Source organism: Ranitomeya variabilis, chromosome 5 (genome assembly GCF_051348905.1).
Source record: "Ranitomeya variabilis isolate aRanVar5 chromosome 5, aRanVar5.hap1, whole genome shotgun sequence".
Classification (NCBI taxonomy): domain Eukaryota; kingdom Metazoa; phylum Chordata; class Amphibia; order Anura; family Dendrobatidae; genus Ranitomeya; species Ranitomeya variabilis.
In genome coordinates this window covers 675,209,953-675,225,687 of record NC_135236.1, presented here as the reverse complement: position 1 = coordinate 675,225,687, position 15,735 = coordinate 675,209,953, and the positions used below count along the sequence as shown (strand labels likewise).

At 47.9% G+C, this 15,735-nt stretch overlaps 1 protein-coding gene across 1 annotated transcript; it reads right to left on the bottom strand.

Moving 5' to 3' along the window:
- Positions 1-14,625: 14,625 nt before the first annotated feature.
- Positions 14,626-14,954, bottom strand: LOC143774043 (histone H4). The gene has a single exon (XM_077261336.1). It carries the CDS (start codon positions 14,950-14,952, stop codon positions 14,641-14,643), a length of 312 nt encoding a protein of 103 aa, XP_077117451.1. The 5' UTR covers positions 14,953-14,954; the 3' UTR covers positions 14,626-14,640.
- Positions 14,955-15,735: the final 781 nt, after the last annotated feature.

Sequence of the window (15,735 nt, the reverse complement as noted above, 5' to 3'; positions counted from 1 at the left end):
CATATAGTGCTGGATATCCTCTGTAAACCCCCATATAGTGTTCTATACGCTCCATATCCTGCTGTATACCCTCAGATAGTGTCATATACTCTCCATATACCTCATATAGTACTTTATACCCTCCATACTGTGCTTTGTTCATGTATCTCCATATTGTTGATCGCTTTCTCCATTAATCACAATGTGAGATTCAGACCTAGAAATAGATCAGTCTTTAGTGGATCATTGATCAGGAGCCTCCAACTGTCTGGGCCGGGGAGTGAAGGGTGCGTTATATCAAGGGAATATAAGCAAGAAAATTGCAGAGAGCTCCGATCAGAACCAGCTGTCATGTCGGACGCTGTTCAGACTAGTACTTTTAGTAACCACGGCACTCAAAGTTCCTTGGTGGTGCACAAGTCAGGTTTCCAACCCGTATGTCAATAACAATAAATCACTTGGCACTCGAAAGTTTTTGCAAGATGAAATTGAATATTTCGTTTTATTATTTATGCATCCAGTTTAACTGTTTAAACGTTTTCGTCTATTCACAAGACCTTCATCAGAAACACTTTTGATGTACTGGAAGCCAAACTGCAAGCTATACGGGCCCAGCCGGAACCAACGGCTATCCCTGCAGTCCAGCGCGTTAGGAGGCATCAGCGCCACCTCCCTTGCGACATAGTCGCTCTGCTAGGCGCATATGCCCTATCCCTCCAGGACCATAAAGGCACGTCTTTCTGGGCTTTATCTTGCGCTGGCTCTCTGGGCCCGTATAGCTTGCAGTTTGGAGATGAAGGTCTTGTGAATAGACAGAAAACGTTTAAACAGTTAAACTGGATGCACAAACAATAAAACGAAATATTCAATTTCATCTTGCAAAAACTTTCGAGTGCCAAGTGATTTATTGTTGTTGCTGTTCAGACCAGGTCGTTCGACAGACAGCGGTAATTCCGCTTTTGACCACTATTTGCTCATTGGCGTCAGCTAGATTTTATCCAGCTGGTCTGGGGTTAATTTACCTGATCCTCGGATTGGAAGCTGGGCCATGCCCATTGCCTTTAAATAGTTCTCCTGATCATTGGGCGTCGCCGATTATAGCTTCTGTCTTGTGCGTGGAGAGTGGAGAGCTAGTAGTTGGAGTATCGTTGCTGGTGGTGTATTTCCCTTTGTCTTATTTACTCCTTCCTATATTTGTATTTATTTTTCCCTGCGCATTTTTAGTGTATTCCTGAGTGACTGCGGCGTGGTGTATATTTTCCGTTATCCTTGTCTGTTCTAACTGTGGGTATTGGTGTATGATCTTTTCACTGGGTGGTGGGTGGTGGTTTCAGCCTAGGGTTGAAACAGGAGACAGGGCGAGAGTCGAGGCCTAGACATGCACACCATCAGTGTAATCTCTAGGTAGATGGTCAGTCAGGATTTCCCTAGTCTGAGGGAAATTGCAGGGGCCCGGGTTATTAGCTCGTGCCCACCTAGTCTCCCCGTGACATTATAATCGGCCTTTTAAAAAAAAAAAAAAGGTTTCCTTTTTTTTTGTTTTGTCATGGATCCCATGACTTCCATAACCCGCAAGTTGGAGGCGCTGTCCCTACAGGTCACTGAGTTGAGGGGGGCAGTGCAGCAACAAGGACTAGCAGTATCTAATGTGCAAGCTGGAGCGACAGGTAGAGTTGCTGAGCCTAAGTTTCCTTTGCCTGAAAAATTTGCTGGGGAACGCAGTAAATTTGTTTCTTTTCATGAAGCTTGCAAACTATATGTCCGTATGCGCCCGATCTCCTCAGGTAATGAGGCTCAGCGTGTGGGCCTGGTGTTGTCACTGTTAAGCGGGGATCCCCAAGCATGGGCGTTTTCTTTGCCATCTGATTCTGCTGCATTTGACTCTGTGGAGAGTTTTTTTTCCTTTCTTGGAAACATTTACGATGAGCCAGACAGAATGGCTCTAGCAGAATCTAAGATACGCACTTATTCACCAGGGGGAGCGAGTTGCAGAGGATTACTGTTCTGAATTTCGTCGCTGGGCGATCGATACACAGTGGAATGATCCAGCGCTGCGGAGTCAGCTTATTCATGTGGTTTCTGGAAGGGTTAAAAAAGCCCTTCTGATGTACGAGACTCCTACTTCTCTAGATTCCGCTATGAGTCTGGTTGTCCACATTGATCGCCGTTTCCGTCAGGGGGAGCATGAGACACCGCCTATGGGAGAGGGTTTAGGTTCACGTGTGGTTGCTGCAGGTGAGCTCACGGAGCCTATGCAAATCGCAGGGGTGTCACATGTAAAGCGTCGAGCCCCTGAGCTCAGGAAGCAGGGAGCCTGTTTTTACTGCGGTAAGACTGGTAATTTTATTAACATCTGTCCTCTACTGTCTAAGAAAAACGCAACGGCAGAAAACTTCTAAGCTCAGAGGGTGTGGAGGAGACCAATCTGAGCTTATGTATATCCTCCATGGTGGTTTCTCAATGCATGCTCCCTGCTAAGGTTATAATCGCTGGCAGTGAGCTGCCAATTACTGTGTTTGTGGATAGTGGTTCAGCCACAAATCTCATTGATGAGGAGTTTGTGCGCACAGCAGGTTTTTGAAAAACTGCCTCATCCTATACGCGTGGTCACCATCAATGCTGCTCCTCTCTCACAGGGGGAGATTACTGAATTTGTGGCTGAGGTGAAACTCCACATTGGGGTTCTACATTCCGAGCAGGTTACATGTAAGGTGCTCAGGAATCTTCCTGCTCAGGTGGTTTTGGGTTTTCCATGGTTGTCTATGCACAACCCGGTAATTGACTGGAAAACTCAGGACATAATTCAGTGGAGCGAGTTCTGCCAGGAGAATTGCCTGGCCACATGTGTGTCTGCTGTGACTTCAAGCGTTCCGGAGTCACTTCTGGATTTTGTGGATGTGTTCTCTGAGAAGGGTTGTTCAGAGTTGCTGCCACATTGCCCCTAAGACTGTACTATCAGATTTAAACCAGGGGCCAAATTGCCTAAAGCAAGGATGTTTAACATCTCCGGTCCGGAGAGACAAGCATTAAAGGATTGCATTGCTGAAAGTTTGAGCAAAGGGCACATCAGGCCTTCATCCTCGCCTGTGGCAGCAGGGTTCTTCTTCGTGAAGAAGAAAGATGGCGGATTACGCCCGTGTTTGGATTTCAGGGAATTGAACCAGATTACGGTTCGTGATCCATACCCTATGACACTGATACCTGACTTGTTCAACCAGGTGGCAGGTGCTAAGTGGTTTACCAAGCTTGACCTCAGGGGGGCGTACAACCTCATAAGAGTCTGTCAAGGTGATAAGTGGAAGACGGCTTTTAATACCCCTGAGGGTCATTTTGAAAATTTGGTGATGCCATTTGGGTTGACTAACGCACCTGCAGTGTTCCAACATTTCATTAATGATGTGTTTTCGCATGTTTTGGGGAAATTCGTTATCGTGTACCTAGATGACATTCTCATATATTCTTGCGACCGTGATACTCATTTAGATCATGTCAGGCAGGTGTTACAGCTTCTCGGAGAGAATAAGCTGTATGCTAAACTTGAGAAATGTGTATTTTCTGTTCAAGAGTTGCCTTTCTTGGGTTATATTGTGTCTGCTTCTGGTTTTAAAATGGACGCCGCTAAGGTGCAAGCGGTGCTGCATTGGGAACGTCCTGATAACCTGAAAGCACTTCAGCGGTTCCTTGGGTTTTCTAACTACTATAGGAAATTTATCAAGGATTTTTCTATCATTGCTAAACCGCTAACTGACATGACTAAAAAGGGTACCAACTTCTCCGTTTGGCCTGAGGCTGCTGTGTGCGCATTTGAATTTCTTAAGAACAGTTTTGTTTCAGCCCCCATTCTTGTGCAGCCAGACGTATCAAAACCTTTTGTTGTGGAAGTCGATGCCTCCGAGGTTGGTGTGGGGGCGGTACTATCACAAGGCTCATCTTTGAGTGATTTGCGTCCGTGCGCCTATTTCTCCAAGAAACTGTCGTCCGCCGAACGTAACTACGATATCGGCAACAGGGAGTTGTTGGCAATCAAGTTGGCCTTTGAGGAATGGCGACACTTCTTGGAGGGGTCGGTACATCAGGTTACTGTTATTACCGATCATAAGAATCTGCTGTATTTGGAGTCAGCCAAGCGTCTGTCCCCCAGGCAGGCTCGCTGGGCATTGTTTTCACGCGGTTCAATTATGTTGTCACTTACAGACCGGGGTCTAAAAACACTAAGGCGGATGCTCTGTCCAGGTGTTTTCCGGGGGGAGAACCTCGGGAGGATCCAGGACCCATCCTCCAAAAGGGTGTTGTGGTTTCTGCTCTCACTACCGAGGTTGAGGCTGAGATTGCCGAGGCTCAGGAGGAGGTACCATTTGAGCTTCCCATCAACAAATCTTTTGTACCGCTTCATCTCCGCTTAAAGGTTTTGGCGGAGCATCATGATGATGTCTGTTGTGAATTAGACTTTTTTGGCTCCCTCTAGTGGTTACTAGTGATATGACTCTGGGATTTCCTTCCCTCTGTCTGCACCCAGCTGGGTCGTTACTTCAGGGGTGTTGCTATATAAACCTCCTGGAACCTTAGTACAGTGCCTGGCATCGGTGTTATCAGACACATTCTGTTTGCTCCTGTTTGCTGGTCCTGGTTCGTGCTAAATTAAGCTAAGTCTTGCTTCTTTGTTTTTTGGGTTATTTGTTTGCTATCATTTTTGTCCAGCTTGTACTAAAAGTTATTCCTGACCTTGCTGGAAGCTCTAGGGGGCTGGTGTTCTCCCCCCGGGCCGTTAGACGGTTCGGGGGTTCTTGAATTTCCAGTGTGGATATTTTTGATAGGATTTTTTGCTGACCATATAAGTTATCTTTCTATATTCTGCTATTAGCTAGTGGGCCTCTCTTTGCTAAATTCCTAGCTCATTCTTATGTTTGTCTTTTCCTCTTACCTCACCGTTATTATTTGTGGGGGGCTTCTATCCAACTTTTTGGGGTATTTCCTCTGGAGGCAAGAAAGGTCTTTCTTTTCCCTTCTAGGGGTAGTTAGCTCTCCGGCTGGCGCGAGACGTCTAGGATCAACGTAGGAACGTTCCCCGGCTGCTGGTATTTGTGGTGCTAGGATTAGTTATATGGTCAGCCCAGTTACCACTGCCCTATGAGCTGGTTTTCTGTATTTACTGACTTAGCATTATTCCTGAGACCCTCTGCCATTGGGGTCATAACAGATGTCCTGGCTGGCCACCCAGGGGTTAAAGGTACCTTGGAGTTGGTGTCACGTCGGTTTTGGTGGCCCAAGATCCGACAGGACGTGGTCTCATACGTGTCAGCTTGTACCACGTTCGCTAGGGCTAAGTCCTGTTGGCACACTACTTCCTCTTGAGGTACCTAGTAAGCCATGAACGGAAATCTCCATGGATTTCATCACTGATTTGCCCTCCTCAGCTGGGAACACGGTCATCTTGGTGATTGTTGATCGGTTTTCAAAAATGTCGCACTTTGGGTCTTTGCCTTCGTTGCCTAACGCTAAGACTCTGGCTCAGGTATTTGTACAGGAGGTGGTCAGACTTCATGGGTTTCCGTCTGACATCGTGTCTGATAGGGGTACTCAGTTTGTGGCAAAATTTTGGAAAGCATTTTGCTCACGGCTGGGGATCAAGTTGTCTTATTCTTCGGCGTTTCATCCTCAGTCAAATGGTAAGACTGAGCGTATAAACCAAAATTTGGAACAGTACTTACGCTGCTTTGTCTCTGATAACCAGGAGGAGTGGTCTACCTTTCTTCCTTTGGCTGAGTTTGCCATCAATAATCACCGCCAGGAGACGTCTGGGGAGTCTCCTTTTTTTGTGTTTACGGGCTACATCCTCAGTTTTGTACTTTGAGTCAGAGGGGCTCTTCCGGCGTTCTGGAGGAGGACCAGTTAGGAGCACAATTGTCATCAGTCTGGAGGAGAGTTAAACAGCGCCTGTTGAGTGTGGGTGCTAGGTACAAACGTGTGGCTGACAGTAGGCGTGTGCCAGGTCCGGACCTGAGTGTGGATGACTGGGTGTGGTTATCCACAAAAAACATAAGACTCAAGATACCATCCCTTAAATTGGGTCCACGGTTTATTGGTCCATTTAGGGTCACCACCGTCATTAACCCAGTAGCTTCCTACGGTGTATAAGATACACAACGTGTTCCACAGGTCTCTTTTAAAGAAGGTGGTGGGTTCTGTGGACGCGGCGCCTATGCCACCTCCAGTCTTGGTGGATGGTAATTTGGAATTTGAAGTCTCCAAGGTGGTTGACTCTCGTGCACTTTACAGTACTTGGTACACTGGGGTGGTTATGGGCCTGAGGAGAGGTCCTGGGTACCAGCCTCGGACATTCATGCAGATCGGCTGGTCAGGTTTTTTCACAGTCGCCATCCGGACAAGCCGGGTCCTATAAGCCGTGAGGGCCCTGGGGTCCCTCGTAGAAGGCGGGGTACTGTCATGTCGGACGCTGTTCAGACCAGGTCGTTCGACAGACAGCGGTAATTCCGCTTTGGACCACTATGTGCTCATTGGCGTTGGCTAGATTTTATCTAGCTGGTCCGGGGTTAATTTACCTGATGCTCGGATTGGAAGCTGGGCCATGCCCATTGCCTTTGAATAGTTCTCCTGAACATTGGGCGTCGCCGATTATAGCTTCTGTCTTGTGCGTTGTTATCTCGGTCTGGAGTGGTGAGCTAGTAGTTGGAGTATCGTTGCTGGCGGTGTATTTCCCTTTGTCTTATTTACTCCTTCCTATATTTGTATTTATTTTGCCCTGCACATTTTTAGTGTATTCCTGAGTGAATGCGGCGTGGTGTATATTTTCCGTTATCCTTGTCTGTTCTAACTGTGGGTATTGGTGTATGATCTTTTCACTGGGTGGTGGGCGGTGGTTTCAGCCTAGGGTTGAAACAGGAGACAGGGCGAGGGTCGAGGCCCAGACATGCACACCATCAGTGTAAACTCTAGGTAGAGGGTCAGTCAGGATTTCCCTAGTCTGAGGGAAATTGCAGGGGCTCGGGTTATTAGCTCTTGCCCACCTAGTCTCCCTGTGACACCAGCAGACACAGCTAAAAATTAACTGCTCATCTCTGGCTATAACGATCAGAACAATGGTGGCAGAGGGCACTAGGACCCAGCGCTCTGGGAGAGATTGGGATTCAGTGAGAGCTGACTGAGCAGGAGGCCTCCAACCCAAGTAATCTAATGGGCTCCTCTAAATTCCTAACATTTAGGCAGAGGGCGCCTCACCGCAATTCAAGGTAACTATAGGTCATTCCCCTGCACTCCATTCATTCCCGGGGTTTTTACAGCCACGAGCACTGCTTTAGCACAGCTCCTGGCTGTAAAATGATTTAACCCCTTCAGATGGATTTACTTCGTGGGACGTGACTGATCATCGGAAGGTATGAGATATTGTTGATTTTTTATTTTTGCTTTGTTCAAGAAAGAGGGTCTTCAGCTGGATTAAGAGAATAATAAAATATTACAACACCCTGTGTCTTTATTTCATTAAAGGACTTTGTAATAATGTGTGTGTGTTTTATTAACCATTTCGTACTATTGGATTAACAATGGATAGTTGTCATAATTGACGCCTCTCCATTATTAACCTGGCTTAATGTCACCTTACAATAGCAAGGTGACATTAACCCTTCATTACCCCATATCCCACCGCTACACGGGAAGGGGAAGAGAGGCCAAGTGCCAGAATAGGCGCATCTTCCAGATGTGCCTTTTCTGGCGTGGCTGGGGGCACATGTTTTTAGCCAGGGGGGGCAATAACCATGGACCCTCTCTAGGCTATTAATATCTGCCCTCAGTGACTGGCTTTACCACTCTGGCGGAGAAAATTGTGCGGGAGCCCACGCCAATTTTTTCCGCGATTTAACCCTTTATTTTACAAGCTACAGTTCCCAAATTTTGCACATACACACTACTAACATTAGTAGTGTGGAATATGCAAAAAAAAAAGGGATATGAGATGGTTTACTGTATGTAAACCATGTCTCCTATCATGTCGGGTTTGTGAAGGAGAAATGAAAAGCCGGCAATTGAATTACCGTCTTTTCTATAGAACACTGCTGCGTATTTCTCGCAAGTCACACTGCTGGTCCATGTGTAATCCGTATTTTTCTCGCCCCCATAGACTTTCATTGGTGATTTTTTTTGCGCAATACGGTGACAAACGCAGCATGCTGCGATTTTGTACGGCCGTAGAAGACCGTATAATACGGATCCGTAAAATACGGCTGATAGGAGCTGGGCCATAGAGAATAATTGGGCCGTGTGTTATGCGTATTTTACGGGTGTATTTTCTGCGCTTATACGTCCGTAAAACTCGCCAGTGTGACGCCGGCCTTAGAGCACAATAACTCAGGAGAAAGGAAGTTGTCGATTAACCCCATGAGAGCTGGATCCATCACTGAAGATGTGCTGCTACAGCATGATAAAAGGTAATATTGCTAAAATAAACACAGTGGATGTTTTCAGTGGCACATAATAGCAAGATTTATAAAAAAAAAAAAAAGAAAAATTATTGTAGTGGACAACTTCTTTAAGAACACCCGCCAAGCAAGGTACGTGTGTGAGCTCACCTTGCCTCAGAGCCGCCACCAGGTTATGGCCATTGTCACACACGACCATGCCTGGCTATAGGTTCAGCGGTGTCATCTAAACATCTGACTGCTCTTTCAGCGCTGTCCACAACTCTTCTGCATTGTGCGGTTGTCATGTCGGACACTGTTCAGACCAGGTCGTCTGACAGACAGCGGTAATTCCGCGTTTGACCACTGTTTGCTCATTGGCGTCGGCTAGTTTTCGTCTGGCTGCTCCGGGGTTAATTTATCTGATCCTCGGATTGAAAGCTGGGCCATGCCCATTTCCTTTAAATGGTTCTCCTGATCTTTGGGTGTCGCCGATTATAGCTTCTGTCTTATCCGTAGTTATCTCGGTCCAGAGTGGAGAGCTGGTTGTTGGAGAATCGTTGCTGGTGGTGTATTTTCCTTTGTCTTATTTACTCCTTCCTATATTTGTATTTATTTTGCCCTGCACCTTTATAGTGTATTCCTGATTGACTGCGGCGTGGTGTATATTTTCCTTTATCCTTGTTTGTTATAACTGTGGGTATTGGTCTATTGCATTCACTGGGTGGTGGGCGGTGGTGTTCAGTCTAGGGCTGAATCAGGAGTCAGGGTGAGGGTGGAGGCCTGAACATGCACACCTTCAGTGTAAACTTCAGGTAGAGGGTCAGACAGGGTTTCCCTAGTCTGAGGGAAATTGCAGGGGCCCGGGTTATTAGCTCTCGCCCTCCTTGTATCCCCGTGACAGCGGTTTGTCACCTATGCAGATTAGCTTCAGCACAGCCAGTTGCCGCTTGGCTGAGGCAGTGCTTACAGCTTTTGACTGATGTGTTGATTTCAGACATGGAGGATGAAGAGGAGGAGGAGGTGCAGGAGCTTTAGACTGTGGGGACAACCCTGATTGACGTAGGTCCAGCAATCCTCGGCGTGGGGAGAATGTGTTCCATCCCAAGGTCCGACTGGGTCCAGGCTTCCACTATGTTAACCCAGTGTGCCATCATTGAGCTGTACTGTCCCTGCCCACAAGCAGTTGCCCACGTGTCCGTGGTTAGGTGGACTTTCCTGGTAACAGCATTGTTGAGGGCACGAGTAATGTTGTGGGACACATGCTGGTGTAATGCCAGTACGGCACACCAGGAGAGATAGCGGCGACTAGCGACTGAGTACCTTGGGACGGCCGCCACCATCAGGTTGCGGAAACTTCCGTCTCAACAAGCCTAAAAGGCAACATTTCTAACGCAAGCAGAAGAGAAATATTAGAATTGAGGAATGTGGCCTGTGGGGTGTTGGCTGGGTATTTCCGCTGTGCTGGGACAAGGACGTGGACGTGCTTGCTGATGGTGCTGCTTTACTGTGGGCTACAACAGGTGCAGGGCTAGAGGCATCTTCACATGCACGGTGTACTGGGGATTGGCTTCTACACAAAACAGTGGAAGAAGCAGTGGTGTGACCAGCAGGCAGTGGTCCTGGAACCTGAAGTTCGGCCCACAAAGTCAGGTATTTTGCTTTCATGTGCCTGATCATGCTGGTGGTGGTCAGGCTGGTTGTTTTGCTACCCCTGCTGATGCAGGCATGGCAGGTGCTGCAAATGGCCTGTTTAAGGTTATCGGCTGATGTGTTGTGGTAGAGGGTTCCAGAGTAGGGGTGATACGCGAGAGAAATCTTGTATACGATTGTGGGAAGAGGAGATAAGAGGGGAGTAGAGAAGGAGATCTTGTGAGGATCGGAGGTTGCGTGTAGGTAAGTACCGGGAGACGAGGTCACAGATGTATGGAGGAGACAGGTTGTGGATGGCTTTGTACGTCATGGTTAGGCTTTTGTACTGGACTCTCTGGGTAATGGGGAGCCAGTGAAGGGATTGACAGAGGGGAGAGGCCGGGGAATAGCGGGGGGACAGGTGGATTAGTCGGGCAGCAGAGTTTAGAATAGATTGGAGGGGTGCGAGAGTGTTAAGGTACCGTCACATTAAGCGACGCTGCAGCGATAGCGACAGCGATGCCGATCGCTGCAGCGTCGCTGTTTGGTCGCTGGAGAGCTGTCACACAGACCGCTCTCCAGCGACCAACGATGCCGAGGTCCCCGGGTAACCAGGGTAAGCATCGGGTTGCTAAGCGCAGGGCCGCGCTTAGTAACCCGATGTTTACCCTGGTTACCAGCGTAAAAGTTAAAAAAAACAAACAGCACATACTCACCAGCGCGTCCCCCAGCCTCTGCTTCCTGACACTGACTGAGCTCCGGCCCTAACAGCACAGCGGTGACGTCACCGCTGTGCTTTCACTTTCAGTTTAGGGCCGGCGCTCAGTCAGTGTCAGGAAACAGAGGCTGGGGGACGCGCTGGTGAGTATGTGCTGTTTGTTTTTTTTAACTTTTACGCTGGTAACCAGGGTAAACATCGGGTTACTAAGCGCGGCCCTGCGCTTAGTAACCCGATGTTTACCCTGGTTACCAGTGTAAAATATCGCTGGTATTCTTGCTTTTGCTGTCAAACACGGCGATACACGGCGACCTAGCGACCAAATAAAGTGCAGACCTTCTAGCAGCGACCAGCAATTTCACAGCGGGATCCAGATCGCTGCTGCGTGTCAAATACAGCGATATCGCTATCCAGGTCGCTGCAACGTCACGGATCGCTGGCGATATCGCCTAGTGTGACGGTACCTTTAGAGGGGAGGCCACAGAGCAGGAGGTTGCTGTAGTCAAGGCGAGAGATGATGAGGGCATGGACTAGGGTTTTTGCAGATTCTTGGTTGAGGAATGTACGGATTCGTGAAATATTTTTGAGTTGAAGTCGGCAGGAAGTGGAAAGGGCTTGGATATGTGGTTTGAAGGAGAGATCAGCATCAAGGATTACCCCGAAGCAGCGAGCTTGTGGGACTGGGGAGAGTGGGCAGCCATTTACTGTAATGGATAGGTTCGTTGGGGGGGGGGGGGGGGTCGCGTGAGAGGGGGGAAAGATGATGAATTCTGTTTTGTCCATGTTAAGTTTCAGAAATCTAGCAGAGAAGAAGGGTGAAATAGCGGATAGACATTGAGGGATTCTGGTTAGTAGGGAGGTGATATCTGGTCCAGAGATGTAGATCTGTGTGTCATCAGCATAGTGGTGATACTGAAAGCCATGAGATTCTATGAGCTGTCCCAGGCCAAAGGTGTAAATGGAGAAGAGCAGGGGCCCTAGGACTGAACCTTGTGGGACTCCGACAGAAAGGGGGCGAGGTGAGGAGGTAGGTGGTGTGTGAGTGGGAGACGCTGAATGTCCGGTCTGTTAGGTATGATGAGATCCAGGATAGGGCCAAGTCTGTGATGCCAAGAGATGAGAGGGTCTGTGATAATAGGGAATGGTCCACTGTGTCAAAGGCAGCCAACAGGTCGAGGAGGAGGAGGACAGAGTAGTGTCGGTTGCTCTTGGCGGATTCTTCTTCTGGATTTAATTCCCATTCTCTGAGATGTACTGGTGTTCTGCTCAAAAAATATGCCACCTGATTCTTGGCCCCTTCCAGGTGAACTGCCGAGATGGATCTGACAGATTTCTCTACCCAAAAAATAGGTTAAACCGCACCCTATGTCCCTTACAGCCTTCCTAGGCCTGTGGACGCAAGTCCTTGCCAGGGGGTCAGCCCAGCTAAAAAGTCCAATCCATAATGTAAAAAAGAGGACAGCGCCACAACGGTCAGTGATGAGAAAAAACTTACAGCTTTAATCTGCCAACTGCGGCGACGTTTCGGTATAAACCTTTATCAACCTTTTGGTTTATACCGAAACGTCGCCGCAGTTGGCAGATTAAAGCTGTAAGTTTTTTCTCATCACTGACCGTTGTGGCGCTGTCCTCTTTTTTACATTATGGATTAGATTTCTCTACCCATCTGAAAATCTGGTCTGCTAGGTGCTGTAGAGGTGGATGTCTCGGGCCTCCCTGGTGTCTTAGGAATGCCAATGCTGTCACGTTGTCGGACAGTATCCTTACGTGTCTGTCTCTGGCTTGTGACCGGGCCTGGTATAGTACCTTCCAGATTGCATACAGTTCCCTGAAATTTGATGACTTTGCGGAGATCTCTGGACTCAACTCCCCCTTGGTAGTATGTCCTTCCTATGTGTCCGCCCCATTCGAACTGACTGGCGTCTGTGGTAATGGTGACACAGGGATAGAGGACCCATGGAACTCCCACCTTCAGGTTTTCCGGTCTGGTCCACCTTAAGGAGAAATAATTATCTTCTTCTCCAAAGAATCCTGTCTCCTGTTCCAAGATCTCTTTCTGTAACCCCTGAGAGTGAATGTTCTGAACGTACAGATTTAATATATGGCCGAGATTCTGCATTACACTCGGGGGTATGGGGAACATAACCACACCAGGTGCTGGGGGAGGGGCTGGTGATCGCCCTGTGCCCGGATGGCTGCAGTCTGCTCTGTGGGAGCTGGAAACATCAGATACTAAAGGGTTAACACCAAGTGTCTGCAGGGAAGTGACCGTGTGGGCGGAGCCATAGCCCTACTTAGTGCTGATTGGCTGAGCACTGAATATGAAATTCCCGCCCAACGGCTCATTGTTTCTTTCTTCTTTGTTCTCCAATCTCCTCAGTGTAACACTCGGTGTCATGGCGGCTGCTTCTGTCAGGCTGAGTGGATCTGATAGATTCCTTACTATGGGACAAGCTGTATATACAGCATATGGCGGTATATACAGCGCTATATGGGGGTCACACACCCCTATATGGAGCACGGGAGGCTATTCACTTTTTAAGGTTCCCTCCCGCTGTAAATAATGGCAGGATTATACCCACTGTTCCAACCTGACATTATACCCATTTGTGGCCCGAAGTCATTTACCACTTTCAATGACGCCTTTCGGGACCCACTTTGTCCATGTTCCTGTCAGTTTTCCCATTTGTGTCGCTGTTCTCACATGTGTTACATCCGGGCTCTTTGGGAACTGGAGACATCAGGCACTAATGGGTTAACACTAAGTGTCGGGATTGGCTGAGCACTGAATATGAAATTCCTGCACAATGGCCGGTAGTTTCTCCCGCTCTTTGTTCTCCATGTAACATGTGGGGGCGAGTAGATCTGGTATATTCCGCACTGACTATATTATACTGTTTGGGCTTGTAAAAACACATCATATGGGGGTTACACTTATTAATTTTACCCACTTATTGAGCACCTTACAGACGTGCTCATTAGGGCTCACAATCTGCATTCTCCATCATTAAGTTTTTGGAGTGAGGAACCCATGTAATCGCGGGGAAAAAAAACAACTCCTTGCAGATGTTGTCCTTGGTGGGATTTGAATCCTCTTCTCCGTGCTCTGCACCCACAACCCAAAGGCTCTTCAAAGATCCACCCACCCAGTCTACATCATTATTCCTTCTTAATTTTCAGCTTAAAAACTGATATTTTGTTCATGTTTTCATGTGGAATTGAGTGTGCAGCTCCCAGGGCCTCTGTATATATGGAAATAAAGGCTATTGTGAGGATTCAGCTTTTTTCTGCTATTTTGCGCATAATGTAAATTTCTGCTTATTTAGACTCACACAGGATTATATAGACAGGTATGCAAATTAATTGTAAGTATTCAGGGTGATCCTGACAAGCAGAATGGATACGGCCTGCCCTCATACATACAGAGTCCAGAACTTGTTCTTCAAGGTTGGGGGATGCTTGGAGAAAAATCCATGTACATGATTAATTCAGGGAACAAGGTGGAAGACAAAATGGTTTCCTTCACAATCCCATTCATCTAGTGCCGGATACACAAATTGTGCTATTGATGCCTATAAGCTTTCCACACTGTACTGTATACCCTCCATATAGCGCTGTATATTCCTGATATTCTGTTCTTCCCCAAACATTGCAGTATACAACACATGAACACCACACAGTACTATGGCTCCATCCCCCACACAGCACCAGATTACTTAACCCCCAAGACCCTCAGTGTTAACCCATTAGTGCCTGCAATGTTTCCAGCTGCAGCAGCCCAGCACAGTACTATCAGCAGCCCCTTCTCCTCCTCCCCGACCCCAGCAGCAGCTGTAGCTTCTCCTCAGAAGATGTGGGTGGCTCTTAGAAGAGCCTTTGTGTTTTAGCAGAACAGAGACCTTAACCTCCGAAGCCGTAGAGAGTGCGGCCCTGGCGCTTCAGCGCGTACACCACATCCATGGCGGTGACGGTCTTCCTCTTGGCATGCTCGGTGTAGGTGACAGCGTCACGGATCACATTTTCCAGAAAGACTTTCAGGACACCGCGAGTCTCCTCGTAAATGAGGCCAGAGATGCGCTTGACGCCTCCCCTGCGAGCGAGACGGCGGATGGCAGGCTTGGTGATGCCCTGGATGTTATCGCGGAGAACCTTTCTGTGCCGCTTGGCACCGCCCTTCCCCAGACCTTTCCCTCCTTTGCCACGACCAGACATCTTCCAAGTAGTCAGCAGAAAACTATGACTAATGAGTGCACAGTCCTCCTTTATATAGTCGATGAGTGGACCAGAAAGAGAACTGCAGCGATGACACGTTTCCAGGGCAGGGATGTAAATTAAATAGCATAGTCAGCTCCGCCCCTTCCTCTGCTGATTGGCCAAGTTCAGAACTGTTAGTGATTTTGAATTTCCCGCTTATTTTGTTATTTTCCAGCTTCTACCATGATAACCCTAAAAATAGTCACAAACCCGATTCCTCTCCCCAGTGACCTCCTGCTCGGAGTGATTACAATGTGAGACACAAATCTGGAGATCAGTCTGTCAATTATAGTGCTGTATCCTCACCATCCACATAGTAGTGTACAACCTCCATTTTTTATTTTGCTCAAATTATTGTATTATTGTTAACGTTGTTACTTATGACTGTTGTGTTTGAAACTGTTAAACTGAAAGCGTGGCGGAATATGTTGGCGCTATGTAAATTATATACTACTGTATTCCTCCATGTAGTGCTATATACCCTCAAAAGTGCTTTATATCCTCCGTATTGTGCTCTGTTCACGTATCAACAGCGCCTGTGTCAAGAAACCACTTACTGCTCCAATAATGTGGTGAGATTGAGACCTACAAATAGATCATTCTTTGGGAGCTTAGGCTACGTTCACATTTGCGGCCAGCGCCGCAGCGTCGGGCGCCGCAGCGGCGCCGCATGCGTCATGCGCCCCTATATTTAACATGGGGGCGCATGAACATGCGGCGCACTTGCGTTTTGCGCCGCAT

Bases quoted from the DNA above. Each gene is read 5' to 3' on its own strand.
- LOC143774043 (XM_077261336.1), bottom strand. From the start codon at position 14,952: ATGTCTGGTCGTGGCAAAGGAGGGAAAGGTCTGGGGAAGGGCGGTGCC.